Genomic DNA, 26,773 nt, shown 5'->3' on the forward strand with positions numbered 1-26,773 from the left:
GTTTCAGTGGCCAGGGCTGAAGACTCTCGGCAGAGGATGGCGCTCGGGAGGCTGTATTGGAGGGGCTGGTCAGAGGCTTAAAGTTTTCCGACGGACGGACGGACTCAGTGTCAGCTGTGGTCGGCTGCTTCCAAGGCATCGGCAAGTTGACGGTGCCTGGAGGTTTATGGCAGGGAGTTTCTCCCTTTTGCCACCTGCTATTGGGGACTTGGGAACTTTGAGACTTTTTTTTACCATGCCCATGGTTTGTTCTTCATCAAATTATGGTATTGCTTTGCACTGCTGTAACTATATGTTATAATTATGTGGTTCTGTCAGTGTTAGTCTTTGGTTTGTCCTGTTTTCTGTGATATCACTCCGGAGAAACATTGTATCATTTCTTAATGCATGTATGCATTTCTAAATGACAATAAAAGAGGACTGAGTGTTCTCATAATCTAAGCTTCTCCAGTGCTGTATTGATCAAATAAGGGTGTTTTGATTGGCTAACTCTTCTCTGCAAATTCGATTAGAGTTTTTCTTTTCTATGTGGTATAAAACAGCTTACCGTGTGATGGCACCATCCTTTTCTCTATCTTTTACCTTCTATCTCCCTTCATTTATTAGACCTCTACCACTGTCAATTTCAACTGTCTTTGTTCTATCCGCTTACTAAAACCACCGTGAAGCAAGCAACGAGATTTATGCCCCTTTCCCGACTTCCAAAAGAACCTTGGGTTAAAAGATCAGAATCTAGCAATTGGCATAGTCGGCGAGGATGATTACGAAGACTTAAAGACTTGGAAGAAATGCAGAAAAAGTAGAAAAATTTCGGCGCCTAAACTAAACAGGAAGTAAGAGCTTCCTTCTTAATTCCAAAATGTCTTCTGGCTTCAATACTTCATCTGAATGAATCTAAGAGTGAGGAAACTGTGATGTTGCTATTTTAAAAAAAAAAATAGATCTATAAAAATATAAGTTGCAATGCATTTTGGTTGCAGGACGATCCATTAAAATTTTAGTTACAAGGGAGTCCATTAATTTTGGTACCTAGTAAAACTTAAGTTGTGCAATCTATCGGTTGCAATCTATAATAACTTTGGTTGCAGTATGATCCTTCAGTTGCAATCTATTCAAAGATCACAGTCAAAGTAATAAAAAGTACACACAAATTAATATCAAATCAAGACAATTACTTAAAATCCTGAAACCTCCTACCAGCTCCTACCTGAATAAAACATTTCAATTTGATAAGATTAATGGAAAAATGCAGCCAAAATATAATAAAAATGTTAAGTTTATTAAGATCCAGAAAATGCCCAAGGGAAAGGAAAACCCTGAAATGTGGGATTTAGAGATTTGACCATGTGGTTGGTTCGATTGAATGAAAAAGTTAACTGGGCAAGTAAAGACTTTTACCGATTGATTTGGGGGAAAAAAACATTAAATTTGCAATAAGCTACAAAATCAGTAAAATAGAGATAATAAAAAGTTTAAAAATAAATATTTGCATTGACCAAACAAGTTGGGGAAAAAATTCTTAAGTGCGTGGTATGGAGCTTTGAAACAATATGAGAAAGTGCAGGAGGAACTTTGAGGGGGTGGTCCAGCCAGTGATGCTACTCTGGTGCCCCTCAATAAAGAACACCCCCTACATCGAACACTATTCCCTTATCCATTCAAATTCACAGGTAAGAGTCAGCCAATCAGAAAATCCTTATTCAAGAAATGCAGCACTGGAGAAGCTTCTAGAACAGGGTTCCCTGCCTTTGTTATGCTATGGGCCCGTATGATTAACCAAGGGGGTTTGTGGACACCAGGTTGGGAACCCCCGTTCTAGAGCTTTCCAGAACCATCCAAATGTAACCATTTGCAGACATACTGAACAACTGCAAATACATACTGTGACCACTAGGAAGCATACTAAGTAGTTACTTGTATATAAGTAATTATATAAAACACAAACAATTAATTGCTAAGCTGCAAAGAAAATAACAAACCGTTGGTTCCAACGTGACCCTCCACCCCTATAACCATCAAACTCATTTCGTGTGGTTTGCTCAGGATTTCCAGCATCTGTATAACCTTGGGTGTTTATGATTATCCACCGCTCCTTCTCCTTGATGATGCTGTTATTTGGTAACTGAATGAGAGTAATCTTACAATCGCTTCACTTTCAGCAGGCAGTGGGGACTTTCATCCAATCAGGCTGGATTGAGCACATGATCCCATAGTAGCAGTGCAGCCAGTGTAACACCTTACAGAGCCAGCGACTGGTTCAATCCCCTCTGCTGTCTGTGAGGAATATATATGTTCTCCCTGCGACTGTGTGGGCACCCTCCCATATTCCAAATACGTATAGGTTATTAGGTAAATTAATCACATTGGTGTAATTGGACAGCATGGGCTCATTGACAGTCGACAGTCAAGACTTCCTTGCCAGTCCTGATGAAGGGTCCCAGCCCATAATATTGACTGTTAATTTCCCTCCATAGATGCTGCCTGATCCACTGAGTACATTCATCATTTTGTGTGTGATGCTCAGTCTATTCTACAAATGTTTATATCATCTCTGATTAAAAATCACTGCTAGAAGAATTCACTAGGCCGAGAGGCATCCGTCCAAGGAAAGGAATAGTCAAAGTTTTTGGTTGAGACCACAATTGTGTCTTGATTCAAGGTTTGAGCCTGAAACATTGGCGATTCTAGAGTTCCTCCTGAAGTTTAGTTTTCGCTCCAGATTTTGCACCCGTCTTCATCTCGGCAGTACTGACTCCGGTTTGTTATTGTCGCATGTACTAACTTACAGTGCAAAGCTTTGACTTTGCATGTTATCAAGACAGATCATGCCATACTGTATGTGCCTAAGGCTGCTGCACAGTACTGTACAATTACACTGAGGATCAAGGTAGTGAGAAGAAAATAGGATGCAGAATGTACAGTACGTGGTGATGCAGCTTTAGAGAAAGTGAACTGCAGGTAGGCAGATACCTGGGCAACATGGTTAGCATAACACTTTACAGCACTATGAACACCTGATCGGGGTTTAATTCCCTCTTGTGTCTATAAGGAGTTTATACATTCTCGCCGTGACCGAGTGGGTTTCCTCCGGGTGCTCCTGTTTCCTCCAACGTTCCAAAGATTGGGGTTAGTAAGTTGCAGGCACGCTACGTTGGAGCTGGAAGCATGGCAACACTTGCGGGCTGCCCCCAGCACATTCTCAGACCATGATGGTCATTGGCGCGAAAGAATGCATTTTACTGTAAGTTTCGATGTTTCACTGTACATGTGACAAATAAGGCTAATCTTTCATCTCTATGCAATGCAAAAGCACAGAGGTAGATTTGAAAATCAAGAGTCCCTCTTCGATCTCATTAGAGATCCATCCAAGTATCTGCTAACTGTGGAATAGAAGTTGTCCTAGAGTTTGGTGGTTCATGCTCTCAAGCGTCTATATCTGTTATACAGCTGGGACAGGGGGTTGTTGAAGTGGCAGGTGAGCAGGTAATTTGAGATAGTCCACTCCTTCTGCTGTTTACAACCCACTGCTTCCAAGGTAACCATGGCCTTCTAATTTTCTCTTCAAAGGCATTCCTTATGTTAGTCACTCCTCCGTTAGTAGGCAAGCCATAGGCAAGGTCCACCATCAAGACCATGTCATTTTCTCACCGCTACCATTGGGCAGGATTGGCAGAAGACTGAAGTCAAGAATAGCTACTTCCCTTCAGCCATTCATTTCTTAACCAACCTGCACATCCTTAATCAGTACTTCAGTACAGAAACATAGTGTGTTGCTTCAGTGTAGAAATACTGCCCACTTTGCATTACAATGGCCTTTGTTGTTTTTTTGGTAGGGCGGGAGGGTCTTTCTCTCCTTTAATTGTGTTCTTTCTTGTAAACTCATTTTTTATTTATATATTTCTAGTGAACATTGCGTAGTTGATGCTATGTGCCTGTGATGCTACTGAAGGTAAGGTTTCATTGCACCTGGACGCAGATGTTCTTGCACAAATCTCAAAGAAGCTGGAAGAACTCATCGGATCAGGCAACATTTAGAGAGGAAAATGGAGTCAATGTTATGGATTCGAGGCCTGTCTGGAGAAGTTGACTGTTCATTTCCCTCCATAGATGCTGCCTGACCTGCAGAGTTCCTCCAGCTCCTTTAGCGGATGCTCCAGATTTCCAATAACTGCAGTCTCTTGTGACTCTGTGCATGATAATAAAGCTGATTTGACTTTGCCTTCTCTACCATGGCCCAGAATTGCTTCCATGAACCTCTCCTCCTCTCCACCCCTCTCAGACACAATTTCCTACTGGCCGTTTAGACCAAGCTTTTGATCGTCTGTCCTTAAAGATTCCCAATGGCTGCCAAAACCCTTAGGCCTTGGAGTGCCCCTGCATTTGGGGCCCTGCATAAATGAAACCGTCTCGGAGCTAGGTTGTAAAGAATAGCTTTCATTCCATATACAGAGTGATTGTAAAATTGTGCCAACTCTTTCATGTTCAAATATGTCCTTAGATCCCAGTTATTTCTCCAGTAATTGCTCCTCTATTCTTTCAAGCCTTAAGCTATATCTCGCCATCGTACAGCCCTTTTTAACATCAGAAAGTAAAAACACTTGGCAAGAGCAAAATCCTTAATAAACAAGCCTCCTGGCAAATGTTTCCTTTTCATCTAATATTTTCATGCTTGCATTATATTATTATAATATTTTAATATTATTTTCTATTTCAGAGACCTATTTTCAATGTTGGGTAGGCATGGGCTATTGTCGGGTGGCAAGGTCGTATAGTGGTTAACGTTACACTTTACAACGCCAGCTATTGTGATTGGGTTTCAATTCCCACCACTGTCTTTAAGAAGTCTGTACTTTCTCCCCCTGACCATGTGGCAGTCTGGTTTCTACCCATGTTCCAAAGACGTACACGCTGGGATTAGTAAGTAAGTTGTGGGAATGCCAAATTGGTGCTGGAAGAGTGGCTACCCCCAGCACATCCTTGGGCTGCGTTGGTTGTTGACACAAACAGTGAACTTCACTCTATGTTTCAATCTGCATGTGACAAATCTAATTCTACTTCACAGACTTTCAGGCTATTTACAGAGTGGAGATGTCTTTTCTGCTCTGATACAGATATGCCAAACTCTATGCTTAGAAATATGCCTCCTTCCAGCTATGGCTTCTTGAAATAAGTTTCATCCTCATGAATAATTGGTTGGAATTCCTACTAAATGTCACCAAAACAAACCTTTGCTCAGCGGATCTTTGTTCCTAATGTCTTAGATTGATACGTTTTAATCAGTAACCACCAGGTCCTGTGATTACCCAAGCCTACTGTTTGAATCCAGTCAAGTAGTCATTGTTTGAAGAGACAAATACACTCAATGGACATATTATTGGATATGTCCTTACATAATAGAGTGGCCATTGAGTGTATGCTGCTGTAGCCCATCCACTTCAAGGTCAACATGTTGTGCATTCGGAGATACTCTTCTGCACACCACTGTTGTAGCATGTGGTTGCTGTCACCTTCCTGCCTGCTTGAACTAGTCAGGCCATGCTCCCCTGACCTCTCATTAACAAGGCATTTTCACCCACAGAACTGCCACTCCCTGGATGTTTTTTTTTTGTTGGTTTTTTTGCACCATTCTCTTTCAACTCCAGAGACCCTTGTGCATAGAAATCCGAGGAGGTGAATAGTTTCTAAGATATGGCAGACAAACTTGATATGTATTTTGCGCCAGTCTTCACTGTGGAAGATGATGGATCTGAGGTTACAACCTGGGTTTATACATGGACCCCTCGGTTAACAGTAGATGTCCATGGCATAAAACACACTGGCAACCCCTGCTCTCGAGGTATGCCAGAAATTCAAGAGTATCAGGGGGCAGAAGTGAGTGTAGTTGCTGGGGAGAAGGTGCTTGGGAAGCTGAAAGGTCTGAAGGTAGATAAGTCACCTGGACCAGGTGGATTACGCTCCAGCGTTCTGAAGGAGGCAGCTGAAGAGATTGCGGTGGCCTTAGTAATGATCTTTCAAGAATTACCCGGTCCTGGAATGGTTCCAGAGGACTGGAACTTTGCAAATGTCACTCCACACTAAAAAGGGAGAGAGGCAAAAGAAAGGCCAGTTAATCTGACTTCAGTAGTTGGGAAGATGTTGGAGTCCATTATTAAGAATGAGGTATCGGGGTACTTGGAGGCAGATGATAAAATAGGCCACGTTATCTTGTCTAACAAATTTGTTGGAATTCTTTGAGGAAATAACAAGCAGAATATTTTCTAAATAGGAAGAAAATTCAAAAATCAAAGGTGCAATGGGACATGGGAGTCCTTGTGCAGAATTCCCGAAAGATTAACTTGCAGGTTGAGTCAATGGTGGGAAGGCAAATGCAATGTTAGCATTCATTTCAAGAGGACTAGAATATAAGAGCAAGGATGTAATGCTGAGGCTTTATGAGACATTGGTCAGACTGCATTTGGAGTATTATGAGCAGTTTTGGGCTCATATCTATAAAAGATGTGCTGGCATTGGAGATGGTACAGAGGATGTTCATGACAATGTTTCTGGGGAAGAAAGGGTTAACATATGAGGAGTGTTTGATGGTTCTGTGCCTGTACTCACTGGAGTTTAGAAAAATGAGGGGTTATCTCATTGAAACCTGTCAAATATTGAAAGGCCTAGATAGAGTAGACATGGAGAGGATGTTGTCTCCAGTGGTTTCTCTGACCACAAGGAACAGCCTCAGAATAGAGGGCGTCCATTTAGAGCAGAGATGAAGAGGAATTTCTTTAGCCAGACAGTGATGAATCTGTGGAATTCATTGCCATGGATGGCCGTGGAGGCAAGTAATTGAGTATATTTAAAGCAGAGGTTGATAGGTTCTTGAAGGTTATGGGGAGGAGGCTTGAGAGTGGGGTTGACAGGGATAATAAATCAGCTACGATGGAAGGGCAGAGCAGACATAAAGAGAGGAATGATATCTAATGGGCTGAGTTGATCGGACCCAAAACATCCAAGCAATTTGAGTGTCCAGCAAATGTGGTAATAAGCTTACAAGCACAACAAAGTGACTTAAGCCTAATTTATTATCATAAAGCAGAAAGCACAAATAAACCACAATAAATACTACGTAGACACAAGGAAATCTGCAGATGCTGGAAATTCAAGCAACACACATAAAAGTTGCTGGTGAACGCAGCAGGCCGGACAACATCTATAGGAAGAGGTGCAGTCAACGTTTCGGGCTGGGACCCTTCATCTGACGCGTTCACCATAAATACTACGTAGTATGTTACAAAGATTTCAGGGCTCACGATTAGTAATCTCCACTTGACTGCTGCTGTCACCGGGGGATCTCTGAATTCCAGCTCATGAAATCACCCTGGTCCATCCTATGCACCAATGATTGTGATTCCTCGGTCTAGGTGAAGTCATTAAGAACTGAGCGAAAGGTGCCCGAATAAATAGCAGTTCAATCCTCAAGCGTAGCGAGACACACGGAGACAGACAAGCTATTTGATCTTCTGTTCACATGCCTCTGCGCCTGAGGCCAGAAAGGATTCGGTCGCTATTAACAAACATTTAGCAAACCTACAATAGTGTTTAACTTATATAGACACCTTACATGCTACGAGCTCACAGACAGTTAAAGTGTCACCTGGAACTGTTTAGACTTTCATCAAATATTTTTTACAAAATTAAATACACCACAACACAATGACCTGGTTCTTCTCCTATGTCTTATGGTCCGATTGCTGTTCCTATCTGTGCCCTGTGCTGCACCAGGCATCAAGCTTACTATATCTTTAGTATTTTTGTCTGTTTTCATACGAGGCCCAGTTACTAGCTCATCAATCAACCCAGCGTGGATGGGAAGCATGCAAGGAGCTGGCTGGATTCAAACCTAGGGCCACTTGCCTCGAAGTCTGGTGTGGATGCCACTACACCACCGGACCGCGACCCTGGTCTTATGGTCTTACTCAAACCAGCGAGTTTGGCACTAACAATCATTCCATGGTCAAAGTCACTTTGATCACATTTCTTCCCCATTCTGATGTTTGGTCTGAACAACAACTGGACCGCTTGATCATATCCGCATGATTTTGTGTATTAAGTTTCTGCCACATGATTGGCTGATTTGATATTTACATTAACTAGCAGGTATACCTAATAAAGTGGCCATTGAGTGTATATTCCTGGTTATCTAGTGGATGCAACTCCAGCTAATTCATGCTCCCTCAGTCATAACTCTTAAGCATTGTCCTCTTGGTAATACGAAAGGTCCCGAGTTCGAATCCAGCCGGCTCCCCTGCACGCTTTCCATCCGTGCTGGGTTACGAGCTGGTGATCTCTTTGGAAACTCACCCGGCAGAAGGCAATGGCAAACCACTGCTGTAACTTGCCTCGTATACGGTTCCCCACTACGTCAGAGACGCGTGGAAGGAAATCGTCTTCTAACCGGAGAAACTCCGGATGCGACATACCTAATTACCTACCTAACAATGAAAACTGTCACCCTGCAGGATTAAGAAGTCTCTTTTTTTTTCTCTTTTATGATCTTTTGCATCATACTCTCAAGAGTAAAGTCAAAACTCTTGCACAGCACAGGTCAAGCCTTAAACCCACCATGAGTATATCAAAGTGCTTGGCTTTGTATTATCCATTTCCAGCATCTTTAATTGCTTTATAAGTGACTTTTATTGGCACACATTCTAATGGCAAATTTCCTACTTTGAAGAGTGCTGGCTTCTCTAGTTTTGTTTCTGAAGACAGATGTCCTGCCACGATTGGAAGACCTTCAAACCACTTGCAGAAAGATGTGGCCAAGCTGCTATTACCGGCTTCAAAGGACACAGTTCACGGAAAAGTGGGAGACTGAAGCTTTAATGATCACTTTTGATCAAGTGATGAAAAGCAGAGTTTGGTTTTGGACATTCATAGATTTAAGTATCAGAGCTTAGAAAATCAAGTCTAATTTTGGGAGATACAGTGTCAGAGTTTGAGGGCTCTTAAATCAAACTTGGAGCAAGTAAACCATATACAGGATAAGGTGACCTGGACCTCAGCGAGGCAAGGGAATTGTGGTCCAATAAAGAGCAGCCAGCCAGTGGTGTAGCGGCATCCAGACCGGACTTCAAGGTGAGTGGTCCCAGGTTCAAATCTGGCCAGCTCCTTGCACACTTACCATCCATGCTGTGTTGAGCATTTAGATAGCAACTTGGCCCTGTAAAAAGCAGACAAATGCTAAAGAAATGGCAAAGTTGCCACCTGATGCGCCACAAGGCACAGAGAGGAACTCAACTCAATGAAGGCCGAATCAAAGGTGGAGACAAATCAGCATATAGGAGGGAGATTGAAATCCTGGCAGAGTGGTGCCATAACACAACCTCTTACTCAATGTCAGCAAGACCAAGGAGCTGATTATTGACTTCAGGAGAAGGAAACCAGAGGTGCATGAGCCAGTCTTCATCAGAGGATCAGAGGTGGAGAGGGTCAGCAAATTTAAATTCCTCAGTATTAATATTTCAGAGGACCTGTCCTCGGCCTGGCACGTAAGTAAGTGCAGCGCTTCAACTTCCTTAGGAGTTTGTGTTGATTCAGCATGACATCTAAAACTTTGTCCAACTTCTGTAGATTTGTAGTGGAGAGTGCATTGACTGGCTGCGTCACATCAGTGACCTTGAATGGAAAATCCTACAAATAGTAATGGAAATAGTTTCATAGGTAAAGCCCTCCCCACCTTTGAGCATATCTTTAGGAAGCATTGTCGCAGGAAAGCAGCATCCACCATCAGGGACTCCCACTACCCAGGCCGTGCTCTCTTCTCCCTGTTAAGATGGTGTGTGCGACAGCTCACTTCTAGTTCAAAGGGCAAGAAATTTGTCTAAAAACATTACCATTAACATCTTTTCTGAAGTAAATTGTGGTAAATTATCACTGGGTGTTGGTCTTTATTTTTTTAATTGGGTTCTTTTGGGTTCCTTGCTTTGTGGCTGCATGTAAGCAAACAAATCTCAAGGTTCTCTGATATTAAATTAACTTTGAAACTTGAAACTTTGAAGAAGGTACAGGAGCCTCAGGACTCACACCACCAGGTCAAGGAACAGTTACGAGGGGTGATTGATAAGTTCATGGCCTAAGGTAGAAGGAGTCAATTTTAGAAACCTAATGCATTTATTTTTCCTACACTTACACACTTAGTCCAGCACTCGTGGAGCATACGGATCCCTTCTTTATAGAAGTCGGCATCTTGGGACCTCCAGAAAGCGGTCCACAGCAGGGGTGATTGATAAGTTCGTGGCCTAAGGTAAAAGGAAATGAGTTATTAACTTCAAACTTTCTGCAATTTCACTCAGAGTTGAACCTAACGTTGCATGCAACGAGTTGCATGCAACGAGAGCAGTATAACTCATCGTCTTCTACCTTATTTCTTTCTTTCATATTTGCAATTTGTTGTCTTTTGCACACTTTTGAATGCCCAAGTTGGTGCAGTCTTTCACTATTACGGTTATTATTGTTACGGATTTATTAAGTATGTCCGCAAGAAAACGAATCTCAAAGCTGTATATGGTGACATAAGTGTACTTCGATAATTAATTTACTTTGAACTTTGAGAGTATTTTTGTGCAGGGGAGATCATGTCTCACAAATCTGATGGTGCATTTTGAGGAGGTAACCAAAGATGAAGGGCAGTGCAATAAATGTCGCTTGTATGAACTATAGTGAGGTTTTTGATAAGGTCCCACAGAATTGCGATTCTTCCTCCTCCCTTCACCCATCCTGTGTGGGGCGAGGGTTCAGGCCTCCTTGAAGCTACTGTGAGTGTGGAAGTGTGTGTGTGTGTGTGGGGGGGGTGGAATTCCTTTGGCCGATCTCCCAGGTACCATACGGGGGTTAGAAAGAAGGTTGGCCCCTCTCTGGTGTTTCAGGAGGCACAGAGGCCTTCCGACCTCTCTCGGGTACTAGATGGGGGTTAAGGAGGAGTTAGGTGACCCTTCAGCCCATCTCACAGCTGTTGGACTGGGGTAGGAGTGTGTTGGCCCCCACTCCAGCGTTTTACAAGGTGACTCTTTCGCCCACCTCCCTCTACTAGATGAAGGAAAAAGTTTGGTTTCTTATCAGAGTTTTAGTAGGGGGGTGAGGCTTTATGGCACATCTCTTCCATACATAATGGAGGAGGGGGTGTGGGGTGTGGATGGGAGAGAACTTGGTGTGTGTGTGTGTGTGTGTGTGTGTGTGTGTGTTAGAGATAGTTTTGCACTGTTCACTGACTTGAATTTAGCAATGAATAAACACTTGCAGGAATTGCTGACTGTTGCATACATTCTCGAACACCGTACACAAGTCTTCCTACACACTGGCCCGTCACATACTCCCAGGGTCAGACGCAGAGTGAATCTCACTTCCTCCCTCTCTTTTTCTCCCTCCCCTTCCTTTTTTCAGTCTTTCCTCTCCCCTCCCTCCCTCTCCTCATCCTCCCTCCCTCCCCTCCTCCTCCCTGCCTCCTCCCTCCCTCTCCCCTCCTCCTCCCTCCCTCTCCCCTCCTCCTCCCTCCCTCTTCCCCTCCTCCTCCCTCCCTCACCTTCCCTGCTCTCTCCCCACCCTCACCCCTCTCCCTCCCCTTTCCCTCCCTCTCTCTCTCTCTCTCTCTCTCTCTCCATTTCCCCACCTCCTGCACCCTCCCCGCCCCGACCTACATCGAGTATCTGTCTCCTTCTGCCGGTCCATGTTAGGCAATAAACCAGTGACAGATGGAACCGCCCCTTCCCAGTCCGGCAGGCACACACTCACAGGCCGGAGAGGAATCCAGCTCTTGAGGTCTGTACTGTGTGTCTGGGGTCTGTGTATGTGTGTTTGTGTGCAGACCCCGAGGAACTGTGTGTGTGTGTGTGTGTGTGTGTGTGTGTACAGATCACCGGAACTGTGTGTGTTTTGCAGAGCCCTGGGCCTCTGCCTGTTTTCTGCAGCCTTTTTAAAACCTCTCTGCTCCTCCATCGTAGGGAACGGTTAGTCTGACCCCTCTCTCACCCCTTCCTCAAACCCCCTCTTTCTATGTCTCTCTCTCGCTCCTCTCTCTCCTTTCTCTCGGCTCTCTTTCGTTTCTCTCTCTGACTATCTGTCTCTGACTGTCTCCCCCATCTCACTCTGTCAGTTTTCTGTCTCTCTCCCCATCCCATTTCCCTCCTCCCCTTAACACTCTCTCTCCCTCTGTCTCTATCTCTCTTTCAACCACTTATTCTCTCTTTCACTCTTTCTAAGTCTTCCCCCTCTGGTTCCATTTTTGTCACTCTGTCATTTCCCTCTTACTCTGTATCTCTCTTTCAGTCCCTATTTTGCTCACACTTTCCACATTTCTCTCTATCACCATCAGTTTCTGTCCTTCTGTCTGTCTGTCTCTCTCTCTCTCTCCCTCTCTCACTTTCTGTCTGCTTCCATTCTTAGTACCTCTTCCCCCTCACTATTTGTTAATCTCTCTGGATCTACATCTCTTTATCCATCACTCTCTTCCTTCCTTAGTTCCCCTCCCTCTGTCTGTTTCACTATCAACCTCGCTCTCACTTTCCCTCTCTCTCCCTTCTCTCCCTCGTTCTTTCTTTCTTTTCACACCTCCCCCCACTTCCATACCTGACATCTCTCCACATGTTGCTCCCCCCCCCCCATCTTCCCTTCAACTCCCTAGGGTCTCAAATCCAGTCTGCTTAGTCTTTTCCTACCAACCCCAGACTGTCAACGTACTCTAACCCCAGGATCCCCTCCTCTGCCAGGCCTAGGACAACTTGAGGGGTGTACCATAAGTGTCAGGACCCGAGATGGAGGACTCCTAACCATGTTACATGAAACATATGGAACAGTACAGCACAGGAACACAGTGCCAGTTCTGAATTAACAAAACTGGTAATTAAATGCCTACGTGAATGTCCATGTCCCTCCCCTCCTTGTACAGTCATGTGCCCATCTGTGAGCTGCTTAAGTGCCTCGTTTGCGTTTGGCTTCCTGGCACCCACCACTCTGTGTAAAGTAAAAACTTGCCCCCACAGCACCTTTAGATTTACCCCCCCCACCTTAAATGCATGCTTTCTAGTTTCAACCCTGGGGTAAAAGTTCAACTTCAAGTTTAATTGTCATTCAACTATACATGACTACATCTAAATGAAACAGTGTTATTCCAAGGCCAAGGTATAACCAACAGTCACACTCAGCACAAGGCACAGATAAGATAGCAAGCACATTCAATATGTCAGTGAAATGCAGTCACACAAAAAAATAGTCCAGCAAGACCCTGAGGTCCATGAATGTTGCAGAAATCTGCAGTTGGACACAATACAGCCTGTCTTCTGCTGAGCAAACACTGGGGTCAGCACTGGCTCCAGCTTATACACCACGCCACGCTGCTTCTGGTGGAGCGCACTGACTCCGACACCTCTCCCCTGGGCAGCTGTAAACAGGTGACAGTAGGGCTTGGGGCCAAGTCCTCGCTACGTCTGAGGCCGCACAGCTCCCCCCTGCCATCTGCCAATAAATCAGTTAATAGGACCTGCAGCATTTGACATTGACAATGTCCAACAGGGTCTTGCACTTTGGCCATCTATTGTGTGCCTCTCATAATCTTATAAACTTCTATCCGGTCTCCCCTCAGCCTCTGGCACTCCAGAAAAAACCAAACCAAGTTTGTTCAACCTCTCTGTATAGCTCATGCCCTCTAATCCAGGCAGCGTGCTGGTGAAGTTGTTCTGCACTTAATCCAATGCTTCCACTCCCTTCCTATAATGAGGCAATCGGAGCTGATTGTAATGGCCACATTTGGCCTGACCAGAATTTTATAAACTTAAGCCCCCTCGCCCTTTCTGGAACATAGGCCGCTGACAATAGCTCACCAGAGTCCCCTGTCCTGGGTCAGTCTTTCATGTTGTCTCCAGGCTTAGCCCACCTTCTTGATGGATCCTTCCTCTCCCAGAGATGAGGTCTCTGGAGCTTCTGTTGGTGTTTCTGTAGCACTGTGTTTTTGTGGAATGGAGTTACTGGCCCCACGCCCAACCCTCTTTCTTTTGCAGCTGGGCTTGGGACCGTCCATGGCAGATTATACAGCTGAAACATAACTTTGACTCTTGAACTCAGTTCCCTGAGCATGCCATTTACATAACTTGTTTACCACCTTATCAACTTGTGTAGCCCTTTTCAGGAAGCTTTGGATTTGACTCTAAGATCCCTCTAACGCTATTAAGATTTTTGCCTTTAACGGGGTACATAGAACAAGTAACTCAAGTTCATATTCAAGTCAAGTTCAAGGGTATTGTCATTCAACCATATACATATATATTACAAACAAAGCAATGTTCCTTCAGACCAAGGTCCACAACACAGTACATGTACAGTAACTCACACATAACACAAAGTAATACTAGCATAAATAAATTAACAAATAATAAGGTGCATTTACGACACCAGTCAAAAGGTAAAGAGTACGCTACAAGCACTTCATACGTGATGACCTGGGGGAAGAAGCAGTTTCCCACCTTAAAAGCCCTTGTTCTAACCTTGTTGTAATGGTACGGCATCTCCTGCCTGATGGTAGGACGAGAGGGACAAGGCTAAGGCATTAGCAGTGCTCTTGGTAGGTATGTTGGTTGGTGACTCACTTTGGTAGGTATGTTGGTTGGTGACTCACTTTGGTAGGTACGTTGGTTGGTGACTAGCTTTGGTAGGTATGTTGGTTGGTGACTCGCTTTGGTAGGTATGTTGGTTGGTGACTAGCTTTGGTGGGTATGTTGGTTGGTGACTCACTTTGGTAGGTATGTTGGTTGGTGACTAGCTTTGGTGGGTATGCTGGTTGGTGACTAGCTTTGGTTGGTATGTTGGTTGGTGACTCGCTTTGGTAGGTATGTTGGTTGGTGACTAGCTTTGGTGGGTATGTTGGTTGGTGGCTCACTTTGGTAGGTATGTTGGTTGGTGACTAGCTTTGGTAGGTATGTTGGTTGGTGACTCGCTTTGGTGGGTATGTTGGTTGGTGACTAGCTTTGGTGGGTATGTTGGTTGGTGACTAGCTTTGGTAGGTATGTTGGTTGGTGACTCGCTTTGGTGGGTATGTTGGTTGGTGACTAGCTTTGGTGGGTATGTTGGTTGGTGGCTCACTTTGGTAGGTATGTTGGTTGGTGACTAGCTTTGGTAGGTATGTTGGTTGGTGACTAGCTTTGGTGGGTATGTTGGTTGGTGACTAGCTTTGGTAGGTATGTTGGTTGGTGACTCGCTTTGGTGGGTATGTTGGTTGGTGACTAGCTTTGGTGGGTATGTTGGTTGGTGGCTCACTTTGGTAGGTATGTTGGTTGGTGACTAGCTTTGGTAGGTATGTTGGTTGGTGACTAGCTTTGGTGGGTATGTTGGTTGGTGGCTCACTTTGGTAGGTATGTTGGTTGGTGACTAGCTTTGGTAGGTATGTTGGTTGGTGACTCACTTTGGTAGGTACGTTGGTTGGTGACTCACTTTGGTAGGTATGTTGGTTGGTGACTAGCTTTGGTAGGTATGTTGGTTGGTGACTCACTTTGGTAGGTACGTTGGTTGGTGACTAGCTTTGGTAGGTATGTTGGTTGGTGACTAGCTTTGGTAGGTACGTTGGTTGGTGACTCACTTTGGTAGGTATGTTGGTTGGTGACTCACTTTGGTAGGTATGTTGGTTGGTGACTAGCTTTCTGACTCATTGCCTCTGCTTTCTGAGAAGGCTGAAGAGAGCTGGACTATGCACATCTACAGTATACTCATGTCATTCCACAAATGCACGGTAGAGAGCTCTACAACGGGTAGTCAAGACTGGCCAACACATCACTGCCACCGCATGCCCACCATCAAATACATACTGCATATACAGAAAGGCACCGGAAAAGGGCCAATAACATCATGACGGATCTCACCCACCCAGCTCATGGACTATTGTCCCACTCTCATCAGGAGGAGGCTATGTAGCATCCACGCCAGGACCACCAAACTCAAAATCCGTTACTTTCCCCAAGCAGTAAGGCTGATCAACACCTCCACCCACTAAACAAACCCACAACATGCCCCCCATCACTACTTTATCATTTCCTGCCAGCCACCTTTTGTATAGTGTCTAGTGTCACTTTATGGACGTTTTATTTTAATGATTATTTTCTTTATCTCATTGTGTTTTTCGTGCTACATCAGATCTGGAGTAACAATTACTGTATTTCATCCTCTTTTACACTTTTGTATTGGAAATGACATTAAACAATTTGAGTGATCCCCAGTGATTCTCTCAGCAGTCCTCGCAATTCTTTGTTGGGTCTTATGGTCAGATGCCTTGCAATTTCTGTACCAGACAATGATGCATCTGGTCAGGACACTCTCGGTGGAGCCCCTGTGAAAATTGGTTACAATGGGTTTCTCACCTAGGTGCAGGCCAGGCATTAAATGTTGGTCAATCCTTGGTTGAGTGTAATCTTTCATTGATTCTTTTGTATGTTTCTGGTCTACTGTGAATGCCCGCAATAAAATGAATCTCAGTGTAGTATATGGTGATGTATATTTTTGATAATACATTTACTTTGAAATTTTATCTGGTATTAGACACTTGAGTCCTAGGAAAAAAGATACTGGCCGTCTATCTGTGCCTCACATAAGGAAGAGGGAAGGAGGGGAGGGGATGGAATGAGGGTGAGGGGGAGAGAGGCAAGTGAGGGGGAAGATTATGCTGGGAAAGATCAGGAAGGGAAGGAGTGGGAGAGGTAAGAGTTGAGGAAAGAGATGGTGGGAGGAAACAGGCCAAAGGTGGGGAGGGAGAAGGGAGAATAGAGGTGAGGGAAGTTGGAGGGGGAAGTAGGGAACTGAAAGCAAGGCTTGAAGGTGGATGGAGGGAGGGAGAGATGGGGTGAGGGAGGGAGGTCAGAGAAGGAAGGACAAGAGGGTGGAGTGAACCCACACCCCCCCCTAAATCTCGGGACCCCTCTCACCCTGCTCTCTCCCCTCCTCAGGCACCCCATTCCCTCACAGGACCAGAGTCCCTCACCCTGAGACCGGGGTCCTGGCAACACTGAAGGGTGAGACCATGTGGGCCGTGATGGAAAGCATCCAGAGCAAGTACTCACTGTCGGAGAGACTGATCAGGGCTATCACCCTCCGCGGTCTTCCTCACGACACAGTGCACGGCCTGATCCAGAGGGTGAGTGAGAGAGCAGGAGGGTGGGAGTGAGGGAGAGAAAGGGAGGGGGAGTGTGGAAGAGAGGGAGGGAGAGGGAGTGAGGGAAAGGGAAGGAGGGAGAGTGTGAGAAGGGTGGGGGGTGTGGGAGAGGGGAAATGTGGAAGTGATGGAGGGAGGGGTGTGTGAAAGAGAGGGAGGGAGAGGAATTGTGAGAAAGTGAGAAGGGAGGGGAGTGTGTGTGAGAGAGGGAGGGAGGAAGAGTGGGAGAGGGAGAGGGGCGAGTGTGAAGGGGGGAGTGTGAGAGTGGGAGGGGGAGTGTGGGAGAGAGGGAGGGGGAGTGTGAGAGGGAGGGAGGGAGAGGAATTGTGAGAAAGTGAGGAGGGAGGGGAGTGTGTGTGAGAGAGAGGGAGGGAAGGGAGTGTGGGAGAGCGGGGAGGAGTGGGAGAGGGAGGGAAGGGAGTGTGGGAGAGCGGGGAGGAGTGTGGGAGAGGGAGAGGGGGAGTGTGAGAGGGAGGGAGGGGAGTGTGAGAGTGGGAGGGGGAGTGTGAGAGTGGGAGGGGGAGTGTGGGAGAGAGGGAGCGGTAGTGTGAGGGAGAAGGTCGAGGAGTGTGTGAGAGGAAGAAGGAAGGAGGGAGATAGAAGATGAGTGTGAGGGTGATCTGCTCCCTCTATCCCTCCCCCAATCCCCGGACCCCCAGGGCGCGGATGTGAACTGTACTCACGGCACGCTGAAACCTCTGCACTGCGCCTGTATGATGGCTGATCCCGAGTGTGTGGAGCTGTTGCTGGAGAACGGAGCAGAGGTGAGGGGGATGGTGGGGAGGAGGGGCGGAGAGGATATTGAAGAGGAGAGTGGGGGGGAGTGAGGGGTTAACAGACATAAGTAGGGAGTGGGGGGAGGGTGTTTGGGAGAAGGGGCAGCGCGGAGAGGGAGAATGAGGGGATAACAGGAAGGAAGCAAGGGGTTGGGTATTGGATGGTAACGGATAACACGAGGAAGGTGGTATAATGAGGTAGAGGTGTATATGGAGTTTACAAGAGGATAACAATGGGGTAATGGAGCATTATGGGGGTAACAAGGGGAGCGGAAGGGGAGATGGATAATGGGGAATGAGGGGGAAGGTAACAGAGAAGGAAGAGGTGGAAGTTAAGTGGGAGGGAGGCTGACAGGGTAGGGAGGTGAGGGGGAATGAGACAAGGGCAACATGGATTCTGCACATGTATCTGCCATTGAATTTGCTTGCCTTTTCTGACTCTCCCCCATTTCTTTCCCTCACTTCCCTTCATCCCTTGCACCTCTCTCTCCCTATCCTCCTCTTTCCCTCTCTCCCTACCCTCCTTTCATCTTCCCCTCCACTCTCCCTCCCCTTTTCTCTCTGCATCCCTTCTACTGTCCCCATCCTCCTTCTATCCTATCCCCCCTCCTCCCTTTCTCCTCCTCTCCTCCTGCACTCCCCCATTCCCCTTTTCACCTTTACCCTCTCCACACTCTCACCCTCCCGCCCTCTCCCCTCCCCTCCTGATCTGTATCCTTTCACTCCTCCCTCTTCCCCTCCCTCCCTTCCATCTTTCCCCTTTCCCTATCCCTCTTTCCCACACCCCCCTCACATTATGCCCTCTTACCCGCTATTTCCCCATTCCTCTCTGTTCCCTCCCACCTTCTCTTCATCTCCCCTTCCCTTGCCCCTCTCCCCAACTCTCACCATCCCCGCCACTCTCTTTCCCCAGGTGAATGCCCAGGATGGCTACCAGCGGACTCCCCTGCACTATGCGGCGGAGCGGGATGCTGCTTGCGTGCGGCTGCTGCTAGCGCAGGGGGCAGAGGCAGCAGCGGGTGACGGTGGTGGCCACACCCCGCTCCACTGGGCCGCGTTCCGCGAGCGGCCGGCCTGCGCCCGGGCCCTGCTTGAGGGGGCCGGAAAGGGGTCCCAGGGCTTGGTGAATGCCCGGGATCGGGCGGGGGATACCCCGCTCCACTGGGCCGCCTGCCGGGCTAACCTGGCCTGCGCCCGCCTCCTGCTCGAGTACGGTGCTGAACCACGGGCCGTCAACCGAGGCGGGCAGAGCCCTGTGTGCCGGCTGCAGGGGCTGCTGCGGAGGGAAGGCGAGGAGGCCAGGGGAGAGAGGAGCCAGGCCTGCCTCGAGCTGCTACTGAGGGCAGGGGGAGGACCGAGGGGACCAGGACCCGATACCCTCCGGACCCTCAGCCGCCACGCTGTCCGCCGCTCGCTTGGCGCCCGCCACCTGCCGCCCGCTGTCAGCGCACTCCCGCTGCCTCTGCCCCTCCAGCGGGACCTGCTACTGCTGGGCTGACGGGGTGAGTTGGTGGGAGGAACACTCTTCGGCCTTTCTCCCGTGTACTAGAAGAGGGCTAGGAGGGTGATGAGTCTCTATCTAGTGTTTTAGAAGAGATGAGGAGGCCCTGTGGCCCCTCTCCTGGGTACTTGACCGGGCGGGAGGGTGGTTTGGAAGAAGGTTGGCCCCCTCAGGTGTAATGGAAGAACACCAGAAGGTCCTTCTCCCCACTCCCGGTTACCAGAGGGTTTGGGTATAGGAAGGTGATGGGTCCCTCTTCGATCTTTTAGAAGGGGGTAGGAGGCCCTTCTCTCCTGTGTATTAGGGGGTGAGGGTAGGAAGGCAGTTGGCTCCTCTACGGTGCTACAGACAAGGATATGAGGCCTTTCAGCCCAGCCTTTCTCACAGGCATTAGTTGAGGGTAGGATACCATTCAGTCCCTCTTCTGTAGATTGTCATCGGATGCCCTTCGCCCCCTCTCCCAGGTACTAGATGAGATTAGGAGGGCGATGGCCCACTCTCTGGTATTCTAAACAAGTATATGAGGCCTTTTCCCCTGTCCCAGGTAGCAGCTTGGGGTAGAAGGCCTTTTGGCCCCTCTCCTGTACTCAAGATATGCATAGGAATCTGTCCAGCCCCTCTTGCTTACTAGACGGGAAGAGGGAAGGGTTTTAGTCCTTCTGCTGGGAACTAGACGGGGATAGGAAGACAATTGGCTCCTCTGTCTCTCTCCTGCCAACACTGCCTACTCTGTAATGTGTACATGTTTTGAATGAGAGTCTGTGTGTGTGTGTGTGTGACATTGGGACGTAGGCTTGAGTATGTCCGCACTGAAGAGCTTATTATCTGCAATGTACTCTACGTGTTCACAAATTCTGGAGCCAATAAACATTTGCAGAGTTCCTGACTGTGGTCATTTTCAAGCCTCACACTTGGCGTTCCCTCCTCGCTGCCCCGTTACACACTCCCGTGGTCAGACACAGAACGAAGCTCCCTCCACACTGGCCCATCACTCTCTCTTTGGGGTCAAATATGCAGTGCAGCTCCCTCTACACTGTCCAATAACACTCTCCCGGGATCAGATACAGAGTGAAGCTCCCTCCACACCACCCCGTTACACTCCCTGTATCTGATACAGAGTGCAGTTTTTGCCACACTGTCTTATCACTTGGAGTCATCTCTGATCCTCATCCAGGCAGATCGAATTAGTGTCAACTGGCAAAACAATCCTCATGGACAAGGGGAACTAAAATGCCTTTTCTGTGCTGTACAACTCTATATCTGTTCTTTAACTCAGCTCCATTTTTAATTGTTTCAACATTTGCCTTCAACTGTCGAAGCCCTAAGCTGTAGAATTTTCTCTCTAAATCTCTGCCTTTCTGTCCTTCTTTCCCTCTTCAAATAAAGACAATTATATGTATGTAATTTTTAAAAATCTATAACAACAGATTACATGTCCAGCTGTCTTGTTTGAAGAGATGTATGCTTTTAAAACAATTACTGTTGTGGTGCAAAGGTTTGTGCTATAGGTTTAGACCATAAGGTATAGGAGCAGAATTAGGCCATCGAGTCTGCTCCACCATTCCATCTTCCCTCTCAACCCCAACCTCCTCACCTTCCCCCCGTATTCCTTCATGCCCTGCCAATCAAGAATCTACCAGCCTCTGCCTTAAATATACAGTGTGTAAAGACTTGGCCTCCACAGCTGCCTGCGACAAAGAATTCCACAGATCCCCACTCTCTGGCTGAAGAAATTCCTCCTCATCTCCATTCTAAAAGGACGACCCCCTATTCTGAGGCTGTGTCCTCTGGTCCTAGGCTCTCCCACCAAAGGAAACATCCTCTCCACGTTTTGACCGAGCTCTTGGCCATCAGCCTTATTATCGTTTTATGTTGCTGAACTTCAAATTTTGTTTGATCATTTCCCCCACAAGATGCCTAGAAGCATTTAAATTGACCAAGTAATGGAAATTGTCAGCAAAATAATTAAATTTTCATGGGTAAGCCAATAACCAACAGCTGGCCAGTTTGTTTTCCAGAATGCTATATCATTGTAAGACTTGTTTCTCTGATATCCTTGAGCTTCTTGTTAATGTATTGTTCCTTGGGCAATCATTTCCATTCACTAAATCACTGGATCTTCAGGATACTGGACATAAAGGCGTGATATTAAACTATTCCGTATTGACACAAGTATCACTGGAATCTCCTTCAAGAGGACCACAACCTAATCCGGCTTTGGAGGTTTGCGTCCTTCAATGACCCGAAGAGCAATGCTGGCTGGAGTCAGGGCTTTATGCTTTGGCTCTTGGTAGGGTCACCCCTGCCAAACAGGTTGAAGGGTAGAGGCCAGACCCAGAGTTGGCCACCAGTCCTCCAGGTTCAAGGGATTCAGCTCAGGGCTAACGACCCTGACTAGTCAAATAAAATGGTAATGGAAACAGCAATGAAGAATCCTTCTACATCTGTGTGCAGTGGTATTGGCCAAGGACGGACAAAGGTGGAGGACCAGGCAGTAAGTAATCAGTGCTATCTGGTTTTTAGTACAGTTACCAATACATGTCAGGTCTATTTCTGAAGGTCTCACCTCGACACAAACTGAGGCTTTCTAAGGCACTGGTCTGACCACATTTACAGTTTTGGGCCACATCTCTAAGGAAGGATGTGCTGGCATTGGAGAGGGTCCAGAGGAGGTTCATGAGAATGATCCCAGGAATGAAAGGGTTAACATTTGAGGAGCGTTTGATGGTTTTGGGCCTGTACACAGTGGAGTTTAGAAGAATGAGGGGAGATCTCAATGAAACCTACCAAATACTGAAAGGCTTAGATAGAGTGGATATGCAGAGGATGTTCCCAATAGTGGGGGAGTCTAGGACCGGAGAGCAAAGCCTCAGAATAGAAGGAGATCCCTTTACAAAAGAGGAATTTCTTTCGCCAGAGAGCAGTAAGTCTCTGCAATTCAAATCATTGGGTATACATAAAGTGGAGGTTGATAGATTCTGGATTAGTAAATGCATTAAATATTACAGGGAGAAGGCAGGAGAATGGGGTGGGGAGGAAAAGTAGGTCTGCCATGATGGAAAGGTAGGGCAGACGTGATGGCTGAGTGACCTAATTCTGTTTCTATATCTTATGATCTAAGACATATACCTTGTCCCCAATTCCCCATCCAATCCATCAGTCTAGTTCCCCAACCCATAATTAACTATTAAAGGGAAGTCATCAAAAGCAAAGTGAATGGCCCTTTGATTTTTCTCCTTGATCAGTATCCAGGAAACTGCTGGTTTCTTTAGTCAATTCTGGTAAGGAAGCAATCCAAACACTGGGCAGGCTAGGTCTCTTTTCCTTGGAACACAGGAGAATCAAAGGTGGGCTTAAGCTTAAAGATCAGCTTTATTTATCACACGTACGTTGAAACATACAGTGAACTGACAACGTATTCAGAGGATGTGCTGGGGAAAGACTTCAAGTGCTGCCATCACTCGGGTACCAGCTTAGCATGCCCACAACTCACTACGTGGGTTTCCTCTCAGTGTTCTGGTTTCCTCCCCCAATCCAAAGGTGCACCAGTTGGTCGGTTAATTGGCCGTTGTAAATTGGTCCACGTTTAAGCAAGGGTTAAATCGGGGGTTGCTGGGTGGCACAGTTGAAAGGGCTGGAAGGGCCTATTCCGTGCTGTACCTCAATAAATAAATACTAACTCTAACTCATGCGTCTTTGAAATGTGGCTGGAAACCGGAGTACCTGGAGGAAATTCATGTGGTCACGGGGAGAACTTACAGATAAAGTGGTAAAGTCCTTTCCCCAGGGTTCATTCGCTCGTTATGTACCTTGTATGATGTGGGTAATCATGGTCTTTCCATGACTGTGAGTGTTCCTGGCAAATTTTTCTACAGAAGTGGTCTGCCATTGCCTTCTGGGCAGTGCCTTTACAAGACAGGTGATCCCAGCCATTATCAATACTCCTCAGAGATTGTCTGCTTGGCGTTAGTGGTCACATAACCAGGATTTGTGACATGCACCAGCTGCTCATACGACCACCCACCACCAGCTCCCATAGCTTCACTGACCCTGATCGGGAGGGGCTAAGCTGGTGCTATGCCTTGTCCAAGGGTGAGCTGCAGGCTAATGGAGGGAAGGAGCACCTTACACTTCCTTCGATACAGACGTATCTCCACCTGCAACTCGTAGGGGAGTGGAATCCAATACTAGTGGGCATAGGATGAGAGGAGAAAGATTTAAAAGGGATCTGAGGGGTAACTTTCATGCAGAGTGTGGTGAGTGTATGGAACGAGCTGCTAGAGGAAGTGGTTGAGGCAGGTACAATAACATCCTTTAAGAATCACTTGGATAGGTACACAGAAGGTTGAGGCTTAGACTGATATGAGCCAAACACAGGAAACTGAGACTAGCTGGGTAGGCACCATAGTCAGCACAGACTGGTTGGGCCGAAGGGCCTACATCCATACTGTGATGACTCCGTGACTTGTATTAGAAACATAGAAAGCCTACAGCACAATACAGGCCCTTCAGCCCTCAATACTGTGCCAAACATGTATTCCTTGCCTAGATACGAAGTGATGTTAAGATAAGTTTACGTGGAATGATTCAGCAACATCCCATCAGGAGTTTGTAGCCACTGTCTCCTCTCACTGCATCCCCAATCAAATATACAAGATAAGGAAGACAAAATTACAAAGTTATTTTGCAGCACTTTCACACGCAGGTAGTGGTAGAAATATGGAACTCTCTTCTACAAATTGTAAATGATGCTGGATCAATCATTAAATTTAAATCTAAGTTTGATATATGTTTGATTAATGAAGTAATAAAGGACACAGGGTGGGAGAGGGGAGTGGGTATGTTGGGATTTGGTCACCAATTGGTTGTAAATTCGGTTTGAGGGTATAAACAGGGTAAATGTAAGCAGACTTTTTCCACTGCGATTGGGTGGACTATAACTAACAGTCACAGGTTATGGGTGAAAGGTGCAATATTTAAGGGGGACACGGGGAAATTCTTCACTCAGATAGTGGTGAAAGTATGTGACCTATTGCTAGCAGAAGTGGTGGATGCAGCTTTGATTTCAACTTTTAAGAGAAGTTTGGATAGGTACATGGATGGGGGGGGGGGATATGGAGGGATATGGTCCAGGTGCAGATTGATGGTGCTAGACGGATAAATAGTTTGAAATGGACTAGAGGGGTCAAAGTGCCTGTTTCTGTGCTGTAGTGCTTTATGACTCTAATCACAATTATAGCATCAGAGAGAGATATATGAAGGTGCCAGGAAACCTGAAGGCATTTCAGTGATCCGGTTCAAAGGCCACATAGTTGTGTAAGCGAAGACTCCCAAAGTGATTACACCAGGTTCTCCAAGTACATGGGAAGAGAACGAAAATCGGATGAAATAAGAAAGTATAAATTATCCTCAGCTGATGGCATTACTTTGATCAAGACAGACATGAAGAAAAAGATGACACCGCAAATTACTGACAAGCCAGGCTGCATGAATCATTTATAAAGCAAAACTGGTTTCTGAGTACACTCTATTTTAGACTTGCAAAATAATTTATTTTGGTATACGACTGATATTGCCATAACAAGTTTTTGACCCATTAAATATGTTTTCTTATAACCAGGGCAGCAAAACACCTCAAGGCTCTTTGAAGTAAAGGAAACAAGTGTAGCCAGTTAAAGGTGCTATTTAGTTCAACTATGAATCATATTGGATTCAAATAAAATCTATGAGGTTAACAAAAAACTAATATAAGTCTTTGTGTTATAAATTCAAATTTCTCTGAATTACTTTGTTTAATGTAACGAACTCAATGGTGATATAATCCCACCACGTTCTCCCAGAGACGGTGTGCATTTCCTCCGGGTACTCTGGTTTCCTCCCACAGAATTGGGATCAGGTTTAATATCATTGGCATATGTCATGAAATTGGATGGTTTGAGCAGCAGTACATTGCAATACACAGAAATAAGAAAAAATATATAATTTACAATAAGAAGATTACATTTAAAGCAAATACGTAGTGCAGAAAGATGAGGTAGTGTTGATGGGTTCATTATCCATTCAGAAATCTGGTGGTGGAGGGGAGGAAGCTGTTCCTGAAATGTTGAGTACCTCCTCCCTGATGGTAGCAATGAGAAGATAGCATGTCCTGGATGATAACTTGCAGGTTTAGTCAGTGGTGAGGAAGGCAAATACCATGTTAACATTCATTTCAAGAGATCTAGATTCAGAGCAAGGATGTATTGCTGAGGCTTTACAAGGCACTGGCGAGGCCTTGCTTTGAGTATCATGAACAGTTTTGGGACCCTCATCTTAGAAAAGATGTGCTGGCATTGGAGAGGGTCCAGAGGAGGTTCACAAAGATGATTCCAGGAATGAAAGAGTTATCATATGAGGAACGTTTGATGGCTCTGGGTCTGTGCTCACTGGAATTCAGAAGGATGGGGTGGGGGGGTGGGTTCTCATTGAAATCTTTCGAATGTTGGAGGGCAGAGTCAGAGTAGATGTGGAAAGGATGTTTCCCATGGTGGGAGAGTCTAGGACAAGAGGGCACAGACTCAGAATAGAGGGGCTCCCTTTCAAAACAGATGGGAGAAATTTCTTTAGCCAAAGGGTGGTGAATTTGTGGAATTTGTTGCTGTGGAGGTCAGGTTGTTGGGTGCATCTAAGGAAGAGGTTGATAGGTTCTTGATTGGACATGGCATCAAAGGTTATGGAGAGAAGGCCGGGAAATGGGGTTGAGGGGCAGATAGGAAAAAAGGATCAGCCATGACTGAATGGCAGAGCGGACTCAACGGGCCAGATTGTCTGATTCTGCTCCTATGTCTTATGGTCCTATGATAGGGATCCTTAATCATTGATGTCACAATTTTTGAGGCATTGCCTTTTGAAGGTGTCCTCGGTGCTGGGGAGGTAAATGCCTGTGATGGAGATGGGTGAACTTGCAACATTTTTCTGCTTTTTCCAACCCTATGCAGTGGCCACTTCATACCAGACAGTGATGCAACCAGTTAGAGTGTTCTTCACCGTAGATCTGTAGAAATTTGTGAGAGCCTTTGAAGACATGTCAAGCCTTATCAAACTCCTAATGGAACATATCTGCAGTAGTATCTTCTTTGTAATTGGATCAATATGTTGGGTCCAGGATAGATCTTCTGAGATACTGACAACCAAGAACTTGAAACTGCTAACAACAGGAATTCTGCAGATGCTGGAAATTCAAGCAACACACATCAAAGTTGCTGGTGAATGCAGCAGGCCAGGCAGCATCTACAGGAAGAGGCGCAGTCGACGTTTCAGGCCGAGACCCTTCGTCAGGACTAACTGAAGGAA

The 26,773-nt window shown here is 46.2% G+C and overlaps 1 protein-coding gene across 3 annotated transcripts; it reads left to right on the forward strand.

Annotated features, from left to right (window-relative positions):
• The first annotated feature begins 11,577 nt into the window (after window positions 1–11,577).
• On the forward strand, window positions 11,578–20,777 carry asb8 (ankyrin repeat and SOCS box containing 8). Of its 3 annotated transcripts, none has more exons than XM_063066549.1 (4): window positions 11,579–11,796; window positions 16,959–17,146; window positions 17,824–17,928; window positions 18,854–20,771. In XM_063066549.1, the coding sequence occupies exons 2-4, from the start codon at window positions 17,033–17,035 to the stop codon at window positions 19,436–19,438; spliced, it is 804 nt and encodes a 267-aa protein (XP_062922619.1). In that variant the 5' UTR covers window positions 11,579–11,796; window positions 16,959–17,032; the 3' UTR covers window positions 19,439–20,771. The 3 variants fall into 3 exon arrangements, with proteins under 3 accessions (XP_062922621.1, XP_062922619.1, XP_062922620.1); XM_063066550.1 differs by lacking the exon at window positions 11,579–11,796 and adding an exon at window positions 12,673–12,873 and having other exon boundaries at window positions 18,854–20,772; XM_063066551.1 differs by lacking the exon at window positions 16,959–17,146 and having other exon boundaries at window positions 11,578–11,796; window positions 18,854–20,777.
• Window positions 20,778–26,773: the final 5,996 nt, after the last annotated feature.

Source organism: Mobula hypostoma, chromosome 13 (assembly GCF_963921235.1).
Source record: "Mobula hypostoma chromosome 13, sMobHyp1.1, whole genome shotgun sequence".
NCBI classification, from domain to species: Eukaryota; Metazoa; Chordata; class Chondrichthyes; order Myliobatiformes; family Myliobatidae; genus Mobula; species Mobula hypostoma.

Excerpts from the sequence above, each read along its gene's own strand:
- asb8 (XM_063066549.1), top strand. The coding sequence starts at position 17,033 with ATGTGGGCCGTGATGGAAAGCATCCAGAGCAAGTACTCACTGTCGGAG. Across the intron at positions 17,147-17,823 it reads TGCACGGCCTGATCCAGAGG|GGCGCGGATGTGAACTGTAC; the intron begins GTGAGTGAGAGA and ends CCGGACCCCCAG. Across the intron at positions 17,929-18,853 it reads TGCTGGAGAACGGAGCAGAG|GTGAATGCCCAGGATGGCTA; the intron begins GTGAGGGGGATG and ends CTCTTTCCCCAG.